At 36.8% G+C, this 26,351-nt stretch overlaps 2 protein-coding genes across 2 annotated transcripts in view; one reads left to right on the top strand and one right to left on the bottom strand.

Annotated features, from left to right (window-relative positions):
• Positions 1–223: 223 nt before the first annotated feature.
• Positions 224–12,369, top strand: FNDC7 (fibronectin type III domain containing 7). The gene is made up of 12 exons (XM_010287130.1): positions 224–286; positions 729–747; positions 3,890–4,144; positions 4,844–5,104; positions 5,629–5,886; positions 7,313–7,567; positions 8,258–8,515; positions 8,933–9,187; positions 10,100–10,354; positions 10,914–11,174; positions 11,741–11,770; positions 12,329–12,369. The coding sequence occupies exons 1-12, from the start codon at positions 224–226 to the stop codon at positions 12,367–12,369; spliced, it is 2,211 nt and encodes a 736-aa protein (XP_010285432.1).
• A 6,184-nt stretch (positions 12,370–18,553) lies between these two features.
• Positions 18,554–26,351, bottom strand: part of PRPF38B (pre-mRNA processing factor 38B) — a gene marked incomplete at its 5' end in the record, with an annotated part of 8,486 nt that continues 688 nt past the window's right edge. The window contains 5 exons of the mRNA XM_010287129.1: positions 18,554–19,769; positions 20,037–20,260; positions 22,810–22,870; positions 22,954–23,105; positions 23,395–23,463. Coding sequence (XP_010285431.1) covers positions 18,917–19,769; positions 20,037–20,260; positions 22,810–22,870; positions 22,954–23,105; positions 23,395–23,463 — 1,359 coding nt within the window. The remainder of the gene's footprint in view (positions 19,770–20,036; positions 20,261–22,809; positions 22,871–22,953; positions 23,106–23,394; positions 23,464–26,351) is intronic.

The following is a 26,351-nucleotide window of genomic DNA, read 5'->3' as shown; positions in this document are numbered from 1 at the left end:
CACCTGCCTAAAAGTTCAGTGCTACATCGGACTCATGCCACCACGGTTTTTGTAACCGCTGGCAGGCTGTAGTCCAGCAGGAAGGAGGGCCTAACCGAATGCGACCTCCTCTTGTCCCAGGAGTAAACCTATGGTAACAGCACTGCTGTGCACTATCACTGGTCGCAGCAGGGATCGGCCTGAGCTTATCCCCCGGGGAAGGCTGGAACAAAGTTCTGACAAGATGTGCAGTGCAAAAAGTAAATCATTAATATCTATCGGACTGCTTTTCAACTGCCTAGAAATGGTGAGTGCAACTCACTTGCTTTAAAACTATTTTCAAGAATGATATTGTACTCTTTGTAAAAGTAAATTAAATGTTAGGGTAGAGACTATCTGACACTCACTTCTACATTCATATTTTGTTACTATTCCACTTCTGCAGTGTTTAGAAGTGTTTAAAAATAACATATTAGGGCACAAGATCTTTTGAAGCCTGTCAACAACTGAAAACTGGATCAATAGGGAGATTCAGAGAGGAAAATGAATTAATACGATCTGAATACCTGTATGAAATCTTGCATGGTTGCATAGTTTCCATCCTTAAAGAATCTGAGCAAATACATCATATCAGTAAAATGTGTTGAAAAGATGTAATATTTTAAGTTGTTGTTACTAAAATTTTTTTTTAATTTTACAAATAAAATACTTCATGCTGTATTTCTAATTTTTTACATCTTCCCTTTCAGATCTTTTCAGCTAACACAGGTAAATCTTAAAAATCGTATTTTGGTTTTGCCTGCTTATTTTGGAATGGGTCTGAAGAGAACACACATGTGTGTGATTTCTAATAAAGCATTCTGTAAGTTCTAGCAGCTTTATAAACAAAAATTGTTTTCAAGCTTGAGTCAGCTTTAAAAAAATCTATGGTGATATCTTTATGACTTTTAAACCTCACTTTAGGAGTCAGAATTCTGTCAGACACTCGCACAAAGATTCTGACCACTTATGCCTTGACGCTAGCATGAACCAGGGAGAACACTCAGCTGGACAAATTGTGCTGTTAATTATCTACGTAACTGTGCTACAAATAGGATTCAAACTGTCCCATACTTGCACCCAGTTATTTGTTGTATCTTTTAATTAAAAAAACAAAGCAGACCCCCCCCCCAAGAAAAACCAAACACACACCAGAAGAAGCATGATCTCCTAAGCGCAAATATTTCCAATGTTTTGTAAGATTTTATATTTTCTTCAATCTCGTATTTTGTGCCTATAGCTCCTATTGCCTTAAATGTGAATACTGCCTAGTTTAAAATATGAGGAATGCAAGATTACAAGAAATGCTCTCAGAATTCATTCATTCTGTGGTGACAGTACGTGTTCCTGCATATACTGCACTGTAAAGAGTCTTAAATGCTTAATCATTGCAGCCATGTTGTTGCAGTATCTGAACACTTACCGTAGCATATTCTTTTCATGATTTGTAAAACAAGCATTTGATCCTATTCCTGTGTGGAGTACTGTTGACACTGGTCATGTATTCCCATATGGATTATACCCAGTATCTTTTAAAATAATTAAACTACAGCATATGGCGGTTTTAAGAAAAATAGCCATCATCACAACATGATATGACGAGAGCAAGCAGCAGTTATTACAGTAATTAGTGGATTTACAAAAGCGAACAAGGGAAATAGCAGTCCAAATTCAGTGGAATGCCTGCCTTCTGAAAGTTAGGTCACGTAGATGCTGGATAAGGCACTGAACAAACTTCATGTCAAAACTTGGCTAAGTTCAGGAATGACAATTTTTTTTTTTAGGTTTCTCTGTGTCTCTATACAATGTGACATCAAGAAGCATTTATCTCAGATGGACCAAGTTTTCAGGAGCCTCTACTTACAGAGTCACAGCTGCAGCAGTCAATACTGTAGGCCATTCATTACTGGCTCATTTTAGTGATGTTACACTTAAAGGCGCTCTAACTTCATTAATTCCCAATACTATATATGCCATACAAGCAGAAGCCATTGACAAGAATGGAATTATTCTTGCAGAAACACAGATTATGCAGTCAACAGGTTAGTAAGAGAAACATTGTGAAGTATAACCTCTCTAGGACTGGGATTTTATCCTTTAGTGTCATTGTACTGGTAGAGAATATCTGCCATTCCTGTTCAAGACTTTTGCTGGTTCTCCTACCGAGTTCAGTATTAGCATAATTAGCTCATTTTCTCCTCTTTTTTTTTTTTTTAATATATATGTTTCCCTGTCCTGCCATGCACAGCTTGCTCAGACTGCAGCTTTCCATTACAGATGCAGCTGTGAAGCTATATACGTTTTTCAGTACTGATGCTGATAAACAGTATTTTTGTTTCATTCACAAAAGACCTTGTACCATATAAGTCAACAATGGCTATTGAAGAAGAATCTACATAAACAGAAGTGGTTTTTTATTTCCTCTCTGAAATGTAATTGAAAAAACATTCTGATTAAATTCTGTTTTTAAAATGCTTTAACTGATAATTTTTAGAAATAACCATTATTTTTTCCATTAGAAGTTGTTTCTTATAGAAGTAATTATTACAACAAAATTGAAAATAAGAAAAAGTAGCACTGTTTATCCCGATGAGTATAAAAAACACTTTATTGCTAGTTTAGTTATGTGAGAACAGATACTGGTGATTAAAGTTCTGTAGTTTATTTCTGATATAAAGCATGTGCTATATATTCTTTACTTGACTGTTGGGCAAGCAACTCCCTTAGACTTGCATAAAGATTTCCTGCACAGAAATTTTTATGAATTGTTACTAAAGAAAATATTTTAAAAGGGGAAAAAAAAAAATCATAGTGCAATAGCTTGCGCAAAGATCACGAAAGACACACCTGCAAATGTTTCATAGGCATGGTCATATAAAATACACGTTACCATTTTTACAAATGGGGAAAAAGAGGATGTCTGACTACCTGAATAAGAAAATGCTTGAGACTAAGAGAGCAGACATAATGATCGTGAGTTGTATACTATGTATAATGCTTGTTAGGGTCTCTGAAATCCCAATTAGCTGCCTTGTTATAAATAGGTTTGCCTCAAGGCACATACTGTCATCACAAATACTTTTTTAATTCCTTTTCTTAATTTTAGGTGGGATACACCTTCATTTTATCTTTTCTTCCCTCCTAGTGAGTTTTTGCAGCCTTGCAACATACGGACTTGCTTTATATATGCTGGTTCTAGTCTAAAAATCCTGATTACCGAACATAAATTACTTGTGGTTAAGAAATACGCTTGTAGTAACTCTTGTGACTGCAGTACATGAGAACAGACTCTTTCTGAATGGCCTGCAGCACAGCACAATAGAAAAGCATGTAACTGCAATATTTGATGTGTCATGTTATTGTATATCTAAGTATATTTGCTCTGAGCAGGGTGTTGGCTAAGATGACTTCCCATGGTACCTTCCAAACTAAGTTATTGCATGTTGCTCTGATACAGAAATACCTATGATTCAACATCCTATTTCAGACTGCTTTGTATAAACATCCGCTTCTTATTTGTATATATTGCTTTGTATATTGCTTTCTATAAACATCCAGTATAGTTAATTGGCTATAGAGCAAGACCAAAAAGAGACCTCTCAGTGCAACATAGGTTAAATAATGGTCATTTTCAATAGTAATTTCAAGGGTATTAGTATATTTTTATCGAAAGATGAAGGTTGGTCTACAATATCTCAAGACTCTGTGTATTTTGTTAATATTCATTTAAACTTCATTGAACTTAAATTTGAACATTCACAGAAAGTGTAGGCCATTTGTCCTGACCATTCTTGTGAAATATTTAGAGCACATAGCATTTCACGGGCTGAGTTCACCAACTTCAGTACGTCTATTGTTATTTCCATTTTAGCTCCAGACATACCTCATATTGACCAAGCTTATTCAAAACTTAGCAACAGTATCACAGTGGAATGGAGAGCGGTACCTGGGGCTACTAGTTATCTGCTGACTGCACAAGATGGAGATTCCTTCGTTGAAACTGTAGTTACAAACTCTCCAGGAACAGTGACGGGACTGAAACCTGCCACCTTGTACAGAATCACTATCAGATCTATAAATTCAGGAGGAAAAAGCCAGCCTTCACCTTGCAGAAAGGCAAAAACAGGTGGACTTCCAAATTCTTATTTTTATTTCAAATTCTGTAATGTTACTATGATAGAAAGCATTCATGCAAGCATTTTTTTGTTTTTTACATTTGAACAGAAAACAAATAGTATAGCCCAGGAGTGTACCAGTACTGAATTATTATAATCTTGTATTTTGAATTGTATTGATCACGTTCTCCTTTCAGCTTTTGAGGGCTAGAATTTGGCCATCTGACTTAAGGATGAGGACAAGAGTCTGATTACTTTATGACAGTACTGTAAGTTAAATATCTGATAGGAAGTTTTACTAGAATTTGTATGAAAGTTGTATTTTATTTTAACAAAAGACATAACATGAGGCAATAGAAGAAATGACGAAACAATGAAAAGTATAAAATAATAATACAATATAAAACTTAGAGGACAGTGAATGCAATATCTTCGTGGTAATTTTTATTCTTCTACACACTCAACCTTTCATACTTTGTGTAGGAGTTACATTCATTTTACAAAACCTGTAAAATCATAGTGGATGCACCAAATTAGTTTCCATATTTATTCTGTCAGTCTTGCATTAATTTATTTTTCTGGTTTTGTTGTCGCTGAGTTTGTCTCTCAGAGTTTGGTGATCGTTGTTTCTGTGTATTCATTTCAAATTAGGCCCTTTCAAACAGTATTGCTGAAAAACCGAAAGCTTAATTGGTGTTCTTTCTCACCAGTCCTGGCTGCCCCAATTCTGTCTGTTAGTTCTCCGAGTTGTGACTCCATTGCAGTGAGCTGGAAAGCTGTGTATATGGCAGCTGGATTCTCTGTATCCCTGATGAGATCAGATGGTTTGGGCATAATGCTGAAGGAGAACACCACCAATACCTCCTTGATATTTACAAATCTTGAGCCAGGAACTCTCTATACTATCAAGGCATATGCCTGGAATGTCAATGGGATACCTGGAGATGATTTCACATATAACCAAAGAACAAGTAAGAAATTTTATTTTCTGAAACCAAATAAACATTAAAAAAAAAAAATATATATATATATATATATACCAGGAAGTATTTATGTGTATATGTGACTGTGTTATGTTTTTCAAAGACATGTTGCATAGATTTTCAAATTATACAATTTTTACCCCCATCTCAAAGTTCATGAAAGCTCAGATGACATGGCTAAAGGTTAATGAATATTACCGAGGCAAAGAAAGATACCATAAACTACCACTAAAGTTGTCAGGATCCTGGGTAAGGATTAGACAAGCTTAGACTGGTTTGAGGATTTTTCTAACTGTGAGAAGAAAATACTTAAATAAGGCAAGGAGTTTCAACAGAAAAATGTGTGACGGTGCACAACTAGAACGATTTCTTTAAAAAATTGTCACTTTAATATGAATGAGAGTAAGGTCTGCACCACAAAAATTGTGTTTAGTTTGCAAGTTATGAAAAAGATCATGTCTGTAGTCCATATGCTAAGTTGTATTTATGTGTTCCAAACTGACATACCATAGGTCCTAAGGCACCAGCGGGTGTTCAAGTAGCTTATAACAGCGGTGCTTTAAGAGCTATTGTTTCTTGGATGCCAACAGAAGGAGCTCTGACTTACAGTGTGACAGCCTCCACTGGACTCTTGAAACTGAAGTGTAACACATCTTCTGCCTCCTGCATGGTACCATCACTCCAGTGCGGCTCTGAATATTATGTTTCTGTCACAGCATACAATGATGCTGGATCCAGTAAACCTACTGATGCAGTAAGCTTAAAAACTGGTATGTGTCATTGATTCTTACATAGCTTATAGCATTTTAACATATATTTCTTTAATTTCAAATGTAAGTTAGTCCGTTACAATTCACGAGTGGTTCTCAGATAGTTGTGTCTGCTCCTGAACTTCGTGCATGAACTGTGCCATACATATTTCTATTTTGGGGATAATAGCCTAAACTTTATTCATATTTCTGTGAGAAAAACTTGCAGTCATGTATATATTGTTTTCTGAACCAGTAAGCCTGCATTTTCCTCTTACCAGAAGTACCTGTTACAAAGTCAATTTTCTGAGTGTAAAACTAATGTAAGGAATAACAGATTTGTCCTACTGTGTCAGATCTGTCACAAATAGATTGAGAGAAATCTGTGAGGAAGTAGCATTGAGGACTGGCGCTAGGCTGAGAACTCTTCTGCTTAGATAGTAAGTCAACAAATAACCACATTCAGCTAAAGTAGCACCACTAGACTATATTAAGATGCAGTCACAGACCATTCGGAGGTAGGAGCTTTGTCAGGACAAAAGGTTGCACGTGTCAGCTTCTTAGCACCACTGCCATGTCAGAGGTTATTGCTTCCTGACCTGTTAGATGAACTGTCCACGTAAGCAAAACCTAAACCATTTTTGTTATTATGTGCTACCTTAGAGACACAACATTATTTAATTATTTCATGTAACTTGCCTCATTTTGACTTCTCATTGATATGTTAGAGATCATCCATGTTAGCAACTCGGAGGTAGTTCTAACAGGATGAGAGCGCCTTCAGCAGAGGGACAACTTTTAAGCTGTGGGCAGTAATCTTCTCAGCCAACATTGCTTCAGCTAGATCATGTTATACTCATTCTAACAGCAGCAAGTTAAACTTTTTGAACTAGAAAAAAAAGTAAATGCAATTTAAACAAAAGCCATGGCATTCGCAATTGAATGTGACATTCTGGGATGCCACCAGAAAGGAAACTTGAGCAAAGGACAGCTCTATTCAGACATAGCCAGTGAGTTTCATGCCAATATATAAAGGGTTTTCACATAAAGTCTTTTGGATGCCAACTGCTATTCAAACTAGTATTCCAATTGTCATTCAAAACTACTGTCTGTGAGCACAGACTGTGCCAGTTCCTTTTGAAATACTGCCTTGGTGCCACTGGTTTTGTTCACAGAAGCTCCTTGAGTAGATCTCCTCTGTAAGACATGAAGGTAGCATCTATTTTGTTCTGTAAAAATCATACTCACTTTTCATCTAAATGTAAGTAGCATCCTCTGTAAAGGCAGATAAGTTGCTGTTTTCTCGAGCAAGACAGAACAACTGTTAAAACTGAGTAGAATAATTCTAAATATTCCTGATTTTCCTTTATTTGCCAAAAGTATGACTTCAATAAAAGTATTCTGATTACAATTCTTTTTTTCTTTCTTTTTTAAAATTTTTTTTTAGTTCCTTGTGCACCGGTAAATATATCCATTGAAGAGGATGAACCTGGCCACTTGTTGGTATCATGGTCTAGTGTAAATTTGGGGCATTACTATGTGGTTTTTGTGAAGAGTGATGACGGCTTGGAAGTATACTGCAACACATCACATACTCAATGCCATTTCCAGTCAGACTGTGGCTTCACTTATTTCATTAGTGTCTTTGCATATAACAAGGCAGGGCAGAGTCCTTTAGGTGATGTATTCAATTACACTACTGGTAAGTAGCAATGTATTCTTGCAAATTAATTTTGGATCTTTTAACTGTTTTTATGATAAAGCTGGCTGGACATCTTTATTGGAAGATAGTGACTTAAACATCTATTTGTCTTCAATTTTTGTGCAAAAACCATGAAGCTTGGCAGAGAAAAGGAAGAACTTCACATAGCAGTTGAATTTAACTTGCGTAGTGAAGTGCAACAACATGCTTACAAACTTGAAAATAGTTTAACGATTCACAGTCATAAGGAAAGGACGTATGAGTAAACCACAGTCCTGGCATAACATTTGAATTCTAGTTCTGGATTTTTTTTCTGTTGCCTTAGGAAGGGTATACCAAAGTCTTAAACTTCCTCATAGCCAGTCTTCATATTTGGAAAATGAAAAAATAACGAGTTCAATGGGAAATTGTGAAGAACATAGGGTTATTTAACCCCTAGATGCTTTGAAATTTTAGATCAAGGACATACATAATTCCTATGTCTTTCCTATATGTTAGAATGCCCTCTATTGATTTGGACGGAGGGGTACTGAACTAATGCAAAAACTAAGTCTGGGATTAATGAGGCTGTTTGTACAGTATCAGTCACCTTTGGAGATTTAAGACTGGAAGCACAAAAGAAGGCAGTTGGGTTTCGTGCCAGTTTTCAGTTCACATTCCAGTTTCCCTCCCCACCTTGTCTCTTCCCAGCACCTTGTTGCCCCAGCGACTTCAGGGCCGTGGCCATGTCAAGCGACACGCTGCAGGTCGCCTGGGCTCCTGCTCGAGGTGCTGAAGCGTATGAAACCAGAGCTGTTGACCAGCGCGGCGTGGTGCTCTGCCACGACACCGCCGCAGTCTGCACCCTGTCTGCCCTGCGGTGCAGCACCCACTACAATGTCACGGTTTACTCTTTCAGTGAAGCCAGGGGCAGCAACACGTCGTGTGCATCTAAGTATGTGGCAACAGGTATTATCAACATTCTTCATTTCCTTTAGCAGAAGAAATAATGCTATGTGATTCATGGATGAAAAGCATTGCTGGAGCACTAATATAAAAATAAAAATATAAAGAATACTGGAAGTCTTTAAAAATACACTGTAAGCAGGGACCTAAAAACAGATTTGGATTGAAAGCTTCTGATTGCTCCAAGGTTTTGAAAATGAGATTTTAGATTCAGATTAGAATTCATCCCTGGTTTTGTATGCAAAATCCTTATGGTGGCAATTCTGTCATGAGTTCTAAATTCTCAACAGGAGTAACCATTTAAGGATCATATACTTTTCCAAAGTAGCTTGTCAGTTCTAACTCAAAATTAATTTTCACATGTAACATATAGTATGCATAAACAATTTGTTTAAATACTGTTAATATTAAATATTTCAGCTCCCTGCAGTCCTGAAATTAAAAATATCTCAAAGGAGGCTCTTTCTGTAATCAGTGTGCACTGGCAATCTAACAATGAAGAAGCTACATATACTGTCACTGCCAGAGGAGAGGCTGGACTTTGGCATTGCACAAGCTCTGGAAATTCTTGTACCCTAATTAATCTTCCCTGTGGATCTGCTTTCTCTGTTAGTGCTATAGCAAGATCACCAGCAGGACAGAGCTTACCAAGCTACAGTGTACCTTTAGAGACAGGTATGTGGGAATTGTATATAATGGAAAATATTTAGCAACATAATATTAAAATAGTTCTATGTCTCTTTATATGTTTTTGGCTTTTTTTTTTTAATTACAGTGTGTGCATATTATACTACCTGTTGCTAGATGCTGTGTGTCCTCGGCTTAAACGTGTATGTATCTGTGTGTGTGAGAGAAGGAAGGATCACTTGGCACTTGCCTCATACTGAGAAGCCTTAGTGCAACCAATTATTATCTGGCACAGCTAACTAAAACATAACAATGTAATCCACTAATGCATAACTTCCTTGTCAGCATTCTGACTTTTACTATTACCAGGAGAGGTGATGTCCACATAAACAAATAAACAGTGTGAAGAACAGATTAAAGCACATCCTACCCATCCTGCTATTAATTTGCTAGCAGAGTTTTGTCCTGTACCACTTACCCAGACAATTCCCAGGCATGGTTCAGAGATTAATGTTTACCAGGATCTATTTTTAACAGGCAGTTTGGCTGCAGTCATTTTACGTTGTAGAGATTGTAAGAGACTTTAAACAGAGACAGAGCTGGACTGAGCTATATGACTTGAGGGGTAGAGATGGACCCTGATTAAACTACAAATGTACCCTGATATTCTGATGACACATTTTAGTAATTTTTAGTATCTTGGTGAACTATCACCTTATAATAATTCCAGGGTTATAACTCACTCTTATAGACAAATTGATCTTATATTGACATTCTGTTTATTAGAAGCTTGCCAAAACTGTCAGGTATTTTTCAGCATACTATGTTTGCCTGAAAGTATGCACATCTTCTTTCCTTTACTTTTGATCATGTACTATTCTAGTTGCAAGCCCTCAAAATACCTTCCATTTTCCAAGTACAAAACAGAATTGACTTCTCTATGTTTTTCTTCTTTTTAAGCTCCTTGTTGCCCTAATGACCTGATACTAACTCAGGTGACACAGTCTGTAACAAATATCAGCTGGTCTGTTGGGACGGGTGCACAGACATATGTAACAACATTGGAGTCTCCAAAAGGACAGGCAAAGTGTCACACGCTTCAAAACTACTGTCTCCTGGGATGTATCACTTGTGGCACCAACTACACAGTATCTCTGAAAGCAGTCAGTGAAACGGGTTTGACATCCAGTTGCACGTATCGAGGATATTCTTCCAGTACGTAAATTGTAAATGCAATTGGGAAGACTCAATATACAACTTTGTATAGTGTTTCTCTCATACAAATAGTGCAGCTGAAATTCAATACACAGTTAATACACTTGCAGTTCTCTCTTTTTAAATAAATGCACTTCAGATTATTTTCACATACCATTTAAACCCTTACTGTCATCTTACAACTGTCATCAGGTGGCCATATAAAGAAGTTTTGATAACATTGCTCCAGAACCAGTTACTTAATTTTAATTATGCCATTGCATAATTAAATATTAGAGACCACAAAAGGATTCTGGACACTCTAGGGTAGCCCTAGTGCCTTCAGAGTCAGGAGAGAGCAACAATATACCAGCTCCATAATGTGAGTCTGATAGAACATTTTCTTTCACTAGTTCAGTTCAAGAATTGTTTTGGCTTTCTGTGAAATAGTAATTTCTCATTGAAATGCTGGTATTTAGTGTAATAGTAATCATGTCATCTGGTTTAAAATGCAGTACAGGAATTTATCATGTATTGTGGGTTCAAAAAAATTTCTTATTAATGTTTCTTATTTTATTAGGTGCTTGCTGCCCTTCTGGGGTGAAGCTATATAGGCTTGGCAATAATGGTATCAGGATATACTGGCGAGCTTCTGAAGAAACGATAAGCTACAATACTGATTTACATGGCTCAAAAGGCAATTTCACCTGTACCCCTAGCTCAGGTCTAAGTCACTGTGATATCACTGAGATACCTTGTGGGGATGTCTACACTGTGGTAGTATCTCCAGTTACTGATAAAGGGCCGAAGCTTACATTTTGTCCTAAAAAAATATATTCAGGTAAAACTTAAATTTCTTTCAATGATCTATTTTTGTCCATGCATGCTAGATAGTTAAAATGTAATCAGAAGTTACGTGAGTAAAGGTGGTGTGAGATAGAACTTTTGTATTCTTGTGTTGACCCCAGAGTAAACTTTATGGGTGCTATCTTGCAGTTTGGGACTGGGCATGCTTATCTACACAGATGCCTTTTAACTGGATCACCCATAACCTGGTGAATGAATACACAGAAGCTAATTTTCAGTTGGGAGATTAGTAGTGGTTAGAACACAGAAGCAAATAAATGAGGATTTTTAATTGGTTTATTTTCTGATTTGTGTTATAGAATTACTGTTTTTTATTAAAAAAAAAAATCAAGAACTTCTATGAACCACTCCTAAGTACCGCTTTTAAGTAAAAATTTTTTAAGCGGTAGTGATTTCCTTGAGATTCCCAGGGCATAAAACTACTGCTATCTGATGAGATTGCACAGTTGTATAGCATGGATTACATTCTATAGACTACTAATGTTTTCCAGTTTACAACCTGACACCTAACATTTATACTACTGTTTCATGTCATTTCAGTAACCTGTTCTGGAAGCTCTGTTGGAATGGGTAAGAGCACACAGTATATTCATTCCAAATCCATGATGTTTGTAAAACATGTTAGCATTATGTAACTCCAAATAAGATGCAAATTATATATATATATTTGATAGTCAAGGCTTGTGTTAGTGTTACACAGGGTTGTCTCATCCCCCCATCTTATAATGTGTAATTAAAAAAAGGAAAAAAATCTTACTTATATTGTGGCCTGTATACCATCATGCATTCTACACTGTCACAACATTTACTATTTATCTGATAGCACATAATAAAAGGCAGGCTTATCTTTTATAGCCTAGCCATATCCCATTACAAATTAAAATATGTCATACTTCTGATTAAAAAAAAAAATGTAGCTTACCTAAACCTAGTCTACCTTACTTCTTCTGGGGTTTCAACAGGATAGTGTTGTGCCTTACTTGCCTGTGTAAACTGCTATTTTAAACTGTAAATTTGCCTGTGCAAAGTGCTAGAAACAACTTCAAAAGCAGCCACTGAAACAGACATTTCTCAAGACAGCTGCTTTTCCATAACTGAAATTGTCTTAATTTCTGAATTCTGTTATAGTGATTTATAGAGGAAAGAGCAATGGAGAACATCATATCTAGATGGAAATTCTGCTTCAGATAAGGAGGTAAGTTCTAAGAGTTGTAATTTAGATTAGGATGTATTAATCAAACTTTTCCTGCTGCTCAAATCTTTGGGATTGGAGGCATAAACTTCACCATTCCTGTATATCCTAAATATAACTGTTTTTTTAAATCCATCATATTTACCTCAGAAACCTCATGTTGTCTACTACTATCAATACTGATTTGTCCTCTCCTCCATTTACAATAAAACCCTCTCTCACTTCATCAAGCCTTTTCCAATACTGTCCTATAGCTCCCTAGGAAAGCCCTCAAAATCCAAAGAGATCAAGATATGCTTCAGCACACTCTGCTAGCTAAAACTGCTCATTCTCCAACAAAAGTACTGATGTTCTTGACTATTTACTGCCCTTGTCTTGAAAGGATTGCAAGAAGTCACTGCTGGCTTCCCCCCTCCCTGCCCCAAGGTCGATCTCCTCTTTGCTGCTGTTCTCCTACAGCTATACTGGATGTTAATGTTGTTAAACACCATTATTCAGTCCATCCAGGGATATCCCACTCAGGGATAACAGTCCCTAAATGCTGTTCTCAGGCTTTCTTCCCCTGAAACTGGAAAGATGACATCTGTGCTTAACTGCAACAGTCACAGCTGCTTGAGCACTGGGAGGAAGGAAGCAGAAGAACAAGCCGTATCTGAGATCTATTCCAGGCCATCAAATTTGAGCCTAAACAGATGGACTAATTTTTAAAATGCAGATGAACACAACAGATCTCTGTAATCTTGAACTGTAATTTTCCCTGTAAAGCAATCAGTTTTAAAAGCTCTTCCAAGACAGTTACTAGTCAGTAGGTTTGTTCTAGACCTAACGAACATATCAATGAAATAGTAAAAGCTGAAATAAAGATTAAAAGAATGAAATTTAACTCCTTAAAAAAAAAAAAGCAGCAGTTTAGGTGCCCTCAAAAAAAGCTTGAGGCTTAATCAAGTATTCTAAGGCTATTTAATTTTAATTTAAATTTTTAAAAAAGTTTCATCCTTTACAGTTTTGAGATGTTACTCATGAGGGTAAACATAATGTCCTTTTGACAGAAACTGATGTGTTTTGCTTGCTACAATTTTAATTTTAATTTCCCACTTTCAGAAAAGGCCGAACCTTTTCTTGTACTCCACAGTGGTTACTTTTTCAGCCAAAACAGAAAGCAAAGTTCAAGTTCAAGAGTTCTACATACACATAAAAGTAAAGATAGATAAAGATCAAAGATACCACAAAAACAGTCTTTAAAAGGTATAAAGGTTATCAAAAGCAACAGGGTTTTTAACACTCTTCAGCTTACAAAAATAGACATCATCCGTTCTGAAAGTTTCCATTCTGCACAGAACACAGTTGTACTGGGTATCTTGGTCACTGCTTCTGATCACTTGCACAAAATAATCTCATGGGAATCTCCCTCTTCAATAAATTGATTGTATATGTCCCAAGAATTACATGTTGCTTTTTAGAAAGTGATATGCATTTATTCACTGTCAAACAAGTCTTTCTTTAGGAAACATTATTTAAAACTGCCCTGCATTGCCTCATAAAAAGTTGGTTTTATTTCTCATTTGATCTGAAAAAGAATTTAAGAATGTAAAAATAAGTATTGTTCACAACTTTCTTCTGTGTGGAAGGAAATACTTATTTAAATATTTTATCTTTGTAGTCATCATTGTCAAACACCGTCACCAAAGCCTAAGTGTTTAACTGAGTGGCTATTAACTGGATTTTCAGAGATCTAAAGCAATCGGTTTCTTTTGGAATCAAATTCAAGCCACAGCTTTCTTCTTTTCATATAAAAAAATCTGGTATTTCTGTGCTCTAATGGTAACTCTAATGTATTTTAAGCAGTTACAAACTGTTGGTGTATTTTTTTCTCCATTCTTCCTGGCATACAGACACTGACATCTCAAACTTACATACTACATTTTCATGATTGAAAACAAAAAGTGCAATAGAACGTAATATTTGCATGTCTGTTTAAAAAAAAAGAAAAAAGCTGAAGAGGAGTCAAGATTCCAAGAAAAAAACCACATTGATTCAGCTCAAAAAAAGTAGTTAAAAGATGTAGGCAATTTACCAAAACAAAAACAAATTGAGCCAGATCCACACCTCTTACTGTGGCTGTGTATATGTGGCAGGCATCGTTACTCAGGCATTAGACATTGTCTAATAATTAACAGTGCCGATATGTGAAATGTCACTGGCAGGTCACTGAGACAATTAAACAACTTCAGTTGCGACGAGTTTCAGGTTCTCTCCAGATTGAGGCAAATGCTTTTTTATGGGTCACACTGACTTGTTTTAAGAAGGAAAGGACAGTTAGATCTAGTGTTTTCGTAGATGTAGTTTCTATATTATTTACTAGTATGAAGCTCTGGGCTTCATGAAGGAAAAAGGCGGCAACCAACCATGAAAAAAACCCAAATAAACCCCAAAATAACAAGGAAACCCTAACCCAACAACAAAAAAACCCCAGGCAACCCAACCTTAAAAGAAGAAAAACTTGAGAATCAAGACAACTCCTGTTGAAGACCCAGAGGCAGGCAGCATATTGGTATGCTAAGTAAAATGAATGCTTTCAGAACAGTATCTGTGAAATCACCTATACTAGCAAATTAGGTGATTAAAAACACATAGGTTATTTCATGATAGATCCCTTCATTAATGCTTACTTAATAACAAATTTCAATTAAATTAATAATTTTTTAAAGATATATTAGTTGCAGTTACACAAAGGTGAACATTTTCAAAAAAATGTGTATGCATCGTTCCAAATACAAATTATTTTTAATTGTATTTGACACAGAAATAATAGCTCAAAACTTAGATAGGCTGTTCTCAGTCCAGTAAAGAAACTGCAAAAATCTATCCTTCAGCTGGCTGAAGCTGATTTGACCCAAAATTGCTGAGATTCAAGAAGTGTTCTCAGACATCCAGCTATTGTTGGGGAAGAGAAGGGAGGGGGAAGAGATGCAATGACAACTACATTGCAAAACCTCAGGAGTGGCCTTCAGATGCTGTTTTACCCTGCCGCATAGCTGGTGGATGTCTCCTATATGGAAGGCTATGTGCACTTCACAGCAGTGCAGAAAGGGCTCAAACATCTACCAAAGCCAGTAGAAGTCATCTCATTCTTCCATGTTCCCCTTAAGAGATCCTGGCTGTTTGCATACGGTCTCTGAGCCATTACAGTAGTAGTCAGCTGTAAATACTGCAAGTCTGAGCTCCTCATTCATATTTCTTCATCAACATGTAAGTGGAAGTATAAAAAACATGGGTATGCATGGTGTACTAAGTAACCCCCAGCATGATCTGATGAATTGTCCAGCTATTCAAGTTACCTTTTTCAATACAGATAGACAATCAAAATACCACTCCCATTATGTTTAAAAGCCGGATACATACAAGTCCTTTTGTACGGACACGAATTACTTGCATAGTTATGTGGCAGTAGGTAGATGTGAATCTCTGGGGCCAAAGCCTTGACCCTGCCTTAAAAGAATGCTAGTTTGCTACTACTCAAGATCTGAAATATTGTTCAACTAATTGAGTGGTATGATCAAGAGGAAAAAAAGTAAAAACAAAGTAGAAGTGTATTTCTCAAATCAGTATTATTTGTCCCGGCAAGTACTTATCATTGGAGCCACAAGCAATCGCAAAGACAGATTAGGCTTCAAGAGGAACAGCTATCCAGCTATTTAACTACGGACACGTGGCATACTGTGGAAACTTCAGGTTCAGTCTTGGTTTCTTGTGCTTTTACCCCAAGAACTGGACTAACTAACTGCCCAGGCTCTGTCAGGCAGAAGTGCTGCAACCACACCTCCTGGGGAGTGCCCCGCAATACCTCCAATTACAGCGGCCAGAAATTTTCTTCTGATGCCCAGGAGCCAAATGCCCGCTGCAGCTGGACTGCTAGCAACTGCAGACCAGTCAGACCCCACTGACCTTACCATTTCTGGTCAGAGGTGTTTTGTAGAAGTTCTGTGCATCTGTTCCTTCTGGTTTCAAGGAAGGTCATATGAAATGAAACAGCATCAGAAAGACAAATAGGAATTAAAGAGTCCCTGGATCCAAATCCAAGAGCTGCAAGAGACTAAATCCCAATGATAACTTACGATGGGCATCTTTGTTTAAATAATTTTCATGGGTCTTGGTCAGTCATTAATATTGTGCTATCCATTACACTGCTAGCTCAAGTACATAATACGGATCAAATTAAATCCAAAAGTCAGAAAGGACTATTTATTGAGAAATAAAAGCCAAGTCCTCAAATTATTGCACTTCTAAAAGATACTGACACAGGCTGGTCTTCGCACAAGCGGTATCAAACTGTTCACTCTCTTCATTGTAATAAGGTGGCACTCTCCGCTTTCAGGTGAAAGATGGTTTCTGAAATACCTGGATTTTGCCTACAAATAAACCATTCTTTCACTGTTTCCCAACAACAGCAGAACAGGAGCACTGAAGGAACAACTGGAAATCAGTAATCCATTTTCCCTAACAAAACACTGGCCTTGCAGTCTCTCTGCCCAAGAACGTATTTGTTTCAGGAACATAGGCTGAAGGTTAAAAACCTGTGAGACCAGAAGAAGCCTTCTAGTGGCAAATACGGTAAATTAAAGTTGTCCTCATTGCAATCTCCTGGCAGACTGCAAAGACAGTTCTAATGATCCACTAGCCAAGGTATTTCTTAAATGGCCAATACAGTTCTTCTCCTCCCATATTAAATCAGAGCTCAGTATTTTAGTTTTACACTGAAATGGAATGAGCTTTGTTTCAAGCTCAGATTTAAAATCAGATAACAAAAATATAAGCAGACAATACTTGAACAACCTCAGTATCAAAAGATTTCTAATACTAAGGATCAAGGTGACACAGAAAAGACTAACAATTCATACAGCAATAAATAAGAGCAAGGAGGAAGAAAAAACTAAGGTTGTTATTTTTGCTTCTTTGAATACTATGGAATTAAGTGTATTGTTAGAAATTCAAGCACTGTTTGTTTTTTCCTGGCCACTTAAAAGATTCTAGTATTTAGATATCATACCTAGACTACCTGCATCACACAGAAGCAAAATAGGCACAAACATCAGTTTATTTCTGCCTTCAGGTCACTGCATGATCATGAATGAGTCACACCTAACATTCTTCCTATTTTTGGGCTGCTGCATTCTTCGTGAGCTACACCCTCTTTATAAGGTACTTATTACATAAAATCCCTTGTTCATACAAAGTGTCACTTTAGTCTGAAAATGAAACATGGAGAAACCCAAACACTCTTCAGCTGGCAATGAACATGCAGGGAAAAGCTGACACCTGATACAAAGGAATTAATTGAGAGTTTATTCCAGATGGTTCTCCTCACTTAGTATACAAGTCATCAGAATAATCTGTCAAACAGACTTGGACTTTAATGATATGATTTTTTTCCTAGAATGCATTTTGGTTTTTGCTTCTAACAACCTGTTTAAAAAAAAAAATCTGCCAGTTGAAATGTTCAGCACAAACTGCAATCCTTACTATTTGTAGAAAATATGACTTAAAAAAGGACACTATCAGGTAATTCTTATTTTCAATGTTTACACTTATAAAAATGCTTTGGAAGCTTGAAACTGAAATCCTTTGTATTAATTTTCTTCTTCCTACCTCCCTCTTCCCATCTTAAATGCCTTTATTAGCCCAGGATTATCACAAATGACAGAGTGCAGCTGCTGATTAAAAACATTAGAAGACCACAAATGGATAAACTGTGTTTTTTAAAAAAATGGAAGATTACATGGATCTTTTTCAAACAAATAAAATGCATAGATGGCTACGGCACTCATTCATCAACCTCTACGGTGTCCACTTGAGGTAGCCTTTCTAAAGAATTACTAAACAAGCCCAGACACTATCTAAAATCTTTGCATCAAAACCAGTATCTCCCCTCAAAAGTCCACTCTCAATTTAACACCAGTGGTGATCAACAACATAATACATTTTAAAAGCTTTTGAAAAAACAGCAGGTACAGTGGACATAAACATTAGTTCTAGATCTGCAGCCCTCAATGCACACTGTATGCACATAAATATCTCAGCTATAATACACATTCAAGATCCCTCCCTAAAAGCCATACTAATTTCAGGATACAAACCATAATTCGACGTCTACGAAATGAAAGTAGAATTAGTGGCAGTTTATTGCCCCATACAAATTTAACCAACATGGCAACCATGCCAAAGGAATTAAAACATTTTCAGGACATATGTACAGACTGTACATTTCAGAAACATCTGAACAATAAAAATGCAAGAACAATCTCTGCATTACGAATTAAACTAAACAAATGGTTTGAAACTGTCAATGCATTGAATGGGTTTACAAAGGCACTTCCCTACCCAAAATAGGAAATGACAATCTGCAGCCTAGAGGGAGGTTGGAGAAGAGTGCTCATCAACTACTGCACAATCTCAACTTTAAGAAAAAATAAGCAGGATTTAATCAAACATTTATAGGATTCAATGTGATCCACTTCTGAAAGAGTTCACACAGTCTCATCTTTGTTTTTGTGTTGCTTTTCTTGGCTCTCTCGTTCCGTACTTTGGCTCCTTCGACGATCATGTTTGTCCGAATGGTCCTTGCTATCACTGTGATCATGTTTGTGGGAACGTTCTTTGCTTCTGCTACGCTTTCTAGATTTTTCTTTGCTGGGACTCTGGTCTCGTTTTCTGGACTTCTCAACACTATCTGTTCTTCCTCTGCTTCTGCTTCTACTTCGTTTATTTGACTTCTCTTTAGTTTCATTTTTATGTTTACTTGATTTCTCTTTGCTCCTGCTTCTGCTGCGCTTACTTGTATTCTTACTTCGGCTCCTACTCCTGTGTTTTCTTTCCCGGCTTCGACTTCTACTATGTTTTCTCTCTTTTTTGGAATCCCTCCTGTCATCCCGGTGTTTCTTCTCATCCTTCTCATCCTTGTGTCTTCTCTCTTCTGTATCACCCTTGCTTTTCCTTTCTTTTGACCTTTCTCTAGAGCGATCTTTTTCCCTCTCACTACCTCTTTCCTTATCATAATCTCTCTCTTTTTTCCGACTCCGTTCATTTTCTTTTTCTCGCTCCCTATCCCTGTCTCTTCTATCTCCTTTCCTGTCACGACTTCGGCTACGGCTTCTGTATCTGTCCCTACTTCTGCTTCGCCTCCACTCTAGTGTGCGATCCGTACTTCGAGATCTCCGCCTTTCTTTTTCTCTCTCTTTAGCTTCACGTTCTAATCTCTGCCGTTCCCTTTCTCTTTCTAGTTCTCTATCAAAACTAGATGATCCATGGCCTTCCCGATGATGACTTCTGCTTCTGGATCTTCTGGGAGACCTCCTGGGACTGATGGATCGTCTTGGAGACCTTTTAAAATAAAAGATATTCAATATGAAACACAACCTTTTAAAGTTAAGGGACCCTCTTTACGTTCCAATTTATACTTTACATACACGGTCTATAATTAATCTTAAACACCAAATATAATCTGATTATTTTAATCCATTAGCATCCATAAACTGTTTTGCCCGTTGCCTTAAAAACGTAACTCTGTGAAAAGATGACATGTTTCTAGTAATAAGTAGTTCAATATTGAGCTTTTAATGTCCATTTTCAAAATAACGCATCTATGACCTTGAACGTCTACGTTCTGCGTGCCGGTCTATTTCTTCCATTCCCTCCTTGCCATCTTTCTTGATTTTTCTAGGTCTGCTTTTAATTTGCTGGTCAATGGTTTTCTGGACTGGCACAGGAATTCTTGGAAACAGCGTGGAAAACCATTCAAGCTTAGTGAGGAAGGAACGAAGCATCTCCCCGATGGTCATAACGCAGCCCCCACCTGCCTTCACATCCAGGTCCTACAAAATACAAGCAAAAAATATCCTGATGGTCAAAAATATTCTTTATGGATTTTCAAAAAAATGCTGCTACACTACTGCCCTCTTGAAGTCTCATGATTACAAAAGTTTACTTGTCTCATATTCTAATACATTTCCTTAGAAAAATTCAAACTCTGCACCCTTTGGATTTGGCAGTACGTTACAGATAGGGAATGGGACTTAATATATATGCATGCAGGCATGTACTAATCCTGCAGCCATCTGGATGGTAAGGGACTGTCGATGAAGAGATTAACACAAAATCCCCTTACACAGTCTGATTATATTGTATTTTATTTAAATGCCACAAAGTTGAGAAGTTTGCTCAAACTACATTTAATACTCCATTTTGTGGATGTACAACTGCATACCATCATACCCAACCCTGTGGCCTAAATCATTTTAAGAACTACATCGCCTATCTAAAAATGATCATAGAAAAACCTCTAGTACAAAATGGCATCCTAATAGAATTGGAAGCAATAGCAAACCAACTGCCATGAAGCAGTGAGGTTTCTAATTTAGAAATATGTAAAAAAATAAATAAATGAACAAATAATTGGAAACGCATAATCCATGATGACCATTGTCTCTGAAAAGGGTCATTACCGCATGAAGGCCTTCTTGCTATGCCCTCTCACAGCTCAGGACATGTTAGTCAGCTATTGTCAGTCCCAAACCTATAGTGCAAGCACACAAGGAAAGTGAGATTTGTTATCTAAACAGGAAGAGAAAATCTAAATGTAAAACTGCTTGCACTCACACACATTTAAGTGTTCAGATATACAGTTTTTCCAAATATAATCGCTGCAGAGATCTAAAGAAGAAAAAAAGGAGTTAAACGTAGCACCTGGAGAGTACGTACAGTTAAACAAAATAAACATAAGAAGCATTTTGAAAACTAACTCTGTATCCTCGGAAGTTTTTCTTTTTCACAGCAGCATGACAAAAGATGAACTGCTTCCACGTACTTAAGAACTGGAGAAAAAATTCCTGTAGGTTTAAATAATTCCACTTATAAATAAAAATTTGCTTCATCCTACTGAGCATGACCAGGACTGGTAAAGAAACTTACGACAAGCAGCCTCAAGCACTTTTTCCTACGTAACACAAAGCTACTGAAAGCAGCTGGGAAAGAAACACTAATTCCAAAAAAACTTTGGGAGGTTTTAAACAACAACAAACAAATATATGCTGATAACCAATATCTGCAAGAACTGAAATGCATAAACTAAAAAAAGTGCTTTGAATAATGAACCAGTTAAGACCTCCACAATGAATCGAACCTGTGATCGGTTTACTGTCCTGGGAATCAAGTTGTTTGTGGGACCCTGAAAATGAAGCCACCCCAATCTTCCTCCTAAGTTAGAAGGCAACATTGCAGAGAAGAGTTCATGTTAACTAGCACCACCTTGGGGAGAAGGAGGCCATCACAGCCATGCAATCAAGACTTACAGTTGTTTGGATTTTTGTTACAAACGTACAGTAACACAGGTTTGTCTGAAATAACAGCTGTTTCCTTTGCACAGTGTTTTTGATACTTAGTATGAAAGAAGCTGTTTAAAATAAATACACTGCACCTGCAGCCAGATAGAGGTATAATTAGCACTATTTTTAATACAAGTATTTGGACATCATTTGCAACTACAACATTTGAAATTTCTTGAAGCAGATGCCTACTGTCACAGTGAAGAAGGCAAGTGATCCTTCCTGTTCCATTGTTAAATCTAGGATGTACTCTAAAACCTGCTCAGTAAATACAATTTGCAACAGTATGTAGCAGACTGTATATTTAACTCATAGGCCGAGAAACCTCACCCACCCGCTCCTACTCTGTTTCTCCGGACAGTAAGTCAGGACTGTGGTACCAAAGGTATTCTCCTAGCTGACTGCGTAATAATGCAGCCTCTTTACTGAACTTCTTATGTTAGCAAGTCTGCCCCATTAGCAACGACATTAAGGTTTCTAGAAACAATGCCACCTTATGCAGTAAGTAGGTTGGTTGTTTCTCCTCAGAAGAAATCCTGGGTTTAGTTATTCCAGGACATTAATAATAACCACTGAGATTTTCGGTAATATTTTTCAAGGTGAATGTTGGTTTCTACTATATACTTCCCACTCTTCTATGTAAATGCCAATTTCCCCGTCCCAGTACAAATGCAAAATACAAATTTAGCACTGAGCACTTACTATACCTTGCTTGAAAATAATTCTTTTTCTAAAAACCACACAGAAGCTGCACTCACACAGCCTGCTGCCTGCATTCTGATTAAATAAACCTGCTTCATGTGGCTTTGTAATACTTGACACAGTAACACTCTAACCAATGGAAAACCGTGTTAAATCTTTGAAATCCAAGAAAAATGCCCCAGGTCCCAGCCCAGACCTGCTTCCTGTGCTAATTAAATTACATAAACATAACATTGCAACATTCAAACTGCAGTAAGCCTTATAAAACAGTGTTTAAACCTAAAGTAGTAACATGAAAAGAAACAAAAGAAAACAAATTATTACCCTCGCCGACATACCTCTTCATCATCAAGAAAGGATTCAAACCAGTCCCATAGATCTGTAGGTGGTTGTGTATACCTTTAAGCACAAAAAGAATGTAAAATTTTAATACAGTTTTCTCTATATTAAATTAGTCATTAGTTGATTATATTGATACTTACCTAATATACATAAATCCAAGAGCCCTAATATATGGAGAGTCTGTATGAGTTATAAGGCCCATCACTTGCTTACGAGTGAGTTTCAGCGTAAATAATTTGTACAGCAGACAAAAGGCAGTAGACACAATTCCTCCAGTTCCGACACCACGCACCTTTCAACAGAAAAACAGTTAGGTGACAATGCAGGAAGTCACAAGGACATTATTCCAAATCTGCAAGAGAACACAAGAACTAACACAGGATAAACTCCTCATCTACAAGCAGAGCTATGTGGAAAAAGTAAAACTACTTGCATCCACAGCTCTGGAAGCAAGGGGAATATATCAACTCTTTGTAAAACATACTTTTACATCTAGGGGCAAAGACCAGCAAGTTTTAGCTATGCTTGGGAAATTTATTTACCAAACAGAAAAAGTTAAGAAGGCACGTACTTCTACTTACCCCTCCACACATCCCTGTCTGGCCTGCTGTTTTTCGACTTCCCTTTTCCCATGGTTCCACATGCGTAACCTGAAGGGGTGCGGGAAGAAACAAAATGAGAATTAAAACCTCCATAATGTTTAGCTGCCTATACAAACCTAATATAAATGGATTTTAAACCTAAAATAAATGGATATCCTACACCAGTCTTAAATAGCCTGTCTTCTCCTACCAAATTCAAGATCAAGTCTGCCTTGTCATTAAACCAAAGCACTTGGCTTTTTTAATTACCACATTAAGAAATTATAGCCAAAAATCATGAAGTTTAAAAGAAAAAAGACAAGACACCAAAGCAAGCATCCCTGCTTATTCTATACTCCAAGTAATTTCAAATACTTTATGACTAAACCCCGTCATTACTACTTTCTACGGTGACTAAACAGCTACCTTTATTTAAACTGTCCTTAACACATTTAGTGATACCTACTGATAACAGCTACAGAGATCAAGATCTACAGCCTCATCTCCATAAATTTAATTTATGCATGAGCTTTGCTAGAGATTTCTTCTGAGTATTGCCTACAAATAGGACAAAAGATAGATGTCTATAAAGTGTAATATTTTAATCTGAAAAGCCAGTGTTTTTTTTCTTGTAGACTGCAGTGATGTTCTTAGCTAAAATGGCTCCTAAGTACAAATAAGTAATGCTTGCTTAATTCAAATCTTTTGAGATGCATTTAGAGATGACTGCATAGTTAACCAACACCATTCCTTAAATTTGACAATAAAAGTCATAAACAAGTTAAGAACCATAAAACTGCCTAAGCTACATTTGAAACTGAAATTCAGAGTAACATCAGCCTCAAACAAATGTATTTCCTAAACACATCAACTTGAGTACCTAAAAGCAAGACAAAAAAAGATACAACAGTGTTACACGGAATTGGGGATACGTTTGTGGCCAAACTGTACTGTAGTTCACAAATTAAAATTCTTTAACAATACATGAAACAAAACTAATTATGTACACAATCACAAGAAATCAGAGCTATATTACGGCTAAAGTTGCTGAAACTGTTTTTTGGTTTTTTAAGTTGCTGTCTTATCCAAATAGGAAAGTTGAGAGATACCAATGCTGTAGAATTCAAAATCCACTATGACTTCCTGTATTATTAGGATCATATGAGAAGTTCACAAATACTACGTAAGCATTACTGCACATCCTTCTGATTATTTACAGTTTTTCTCTCACAGGAAATTAAAAGTATTTTTAGTCAAAGGATTAAGTATGACACTATCGCAATGGTAGTCTTCAGGTTTTTAATTAGTTACATTTACTGGCCACAATCAATATAAACATGCCGTTTTTGACAAATATCAGTAAGAAAACCCCAAAGCCCTGAAAACAATACTAATTTCAGAAAAGAGTAAAATTTTTATCCTACAAAGACTGCTGCATATGCTTAACTTGTTGGAAGTATACACATTAAATGAAGTTGAAGGCATGCACATGGTGCTAAGATCAGGGATAAAAGAGGAAGCCATCCACTTTGCAGATACAGAACTGAAACGGGAGACCAAAACTACAAGTAAATTAATTCAAATACCTATACAGAATCCATACCTTCAAAGACGGTCACTAACACTAGCTGCCTGTGTGACTTAAGGTGCTGAGAATCCAGCTCTGCGCGTTCTTAAATTTTTTAAATAAGTCACTTATTTTAGTTCCCAAAGACAAATACACTCAAAAATATGCCTGCTCTAGTGGATACTGCGCTTTTTTTTTTTTTTTTAAAAAAGCAAGCCAGCAATTTTTCAGGAATCTTAACACACGAACAGAATTCAAATCTTCTAAGTATCAATGAAGTACCTTAACCATCAGGTTATCTCCTCCCTCACATCTATTACTCGTGACTAAGTAAGGGGCTGAGTTTTCTCTTTATTTAGCATGCAGTTTTGAGTCAGAGTAACAGTCAAGTTTGGTACACAAACTTTATTTACATTGGATTAATAACTGGATGTTTAATGGTATGTCGAAATTCTTCCCCAATTTACGATTAAGCCACTGATGGCATGAAACACAAACAAGCAACCTACTGCAGTTGAGCTCTACCAATACTATGATGAATCCCAACAAATGTTTTTGGCTACATCTGAAAGGGTCCATGTAAAATACAGTAAGCTCTCAAATTTTCTGAACATGTTTATTTTACAAATATTTCAGCTCTTGCCATCACTTGCAAAAATAAATTTTGCTGCCTTCCACTCTGATAGTCTGAATTAATTATGTATCTCTCACATGCAGCAAGTAGTAAATTAAATGAAGAGAAGTTTTGTCAACAACCTATACTACTCTCAATATTAGGAGAATTAAGTAGTCCGCTCCAAATGACAGAGCACGAGCAGAGAAGTGCTGTCATTAAGAGGAAAACCAGTAGCACTGTCTCCGTAAGTAGCTGCAAACAATGCAAAAAATCTCAAAATACTTCCGTGGAGTTATTTTTCACAATTACAGTATCCTAAGTAACTTGACTTGCCCTGGTTAAACGAGACAAAAAGGCTACTTTTTTTTTTTTTTTTTTACATTTCAAATTATACTGAAACCTGCTAACTGACACAGTAACATTATCAAGTAGAATCAATTCACCTGAGAAAAATATCTCAATAACCACCAAAGTACAGGTGTCTGAAGACAGCAGCCTGAATTATCTTAGTTTTGCTCTCATTATCAGAACAAAGAACGTGGCTGTGTTGATGAGCATTAATTATGCATACCTCTACCTGGGAGACTGGCTTGATGGAAGCCTCGCTGCAAAACTGATTCAATCCTGCTAACAAAACAAGAACTGAGACATGGGTACACTGATACAGTTCAGTTATCTCCCCAGCACATCCTACCTGACACCAAGAGAAGCACTAAAATGAACCAGTTTTTCATTAGGTATGGAACGGAGGATCCTAAACTCTTAACTGAGAAA

This window comes from Phaethon lepturus, unplaced genomic scaffold (assembly GCF_000687285.1).
Source record: "Phaethon lepturus isolate BGI_N335 unplaced genomic scaffold, ASM68728v1 scaffold54825, whole genome shotgun sequence".
Taxonomy (NCBI): domain Eukaryota; kingdom Metazoa; phylum Chordata; class Aves; order Phaethontiformes; family Phaethontidae; genus Phaethon; species Phaethon lepturus.
Note: the sequence above shows the minus strand (reverse complement) of the source record. Positions and strands in the feature narration are given on the sequence as shown.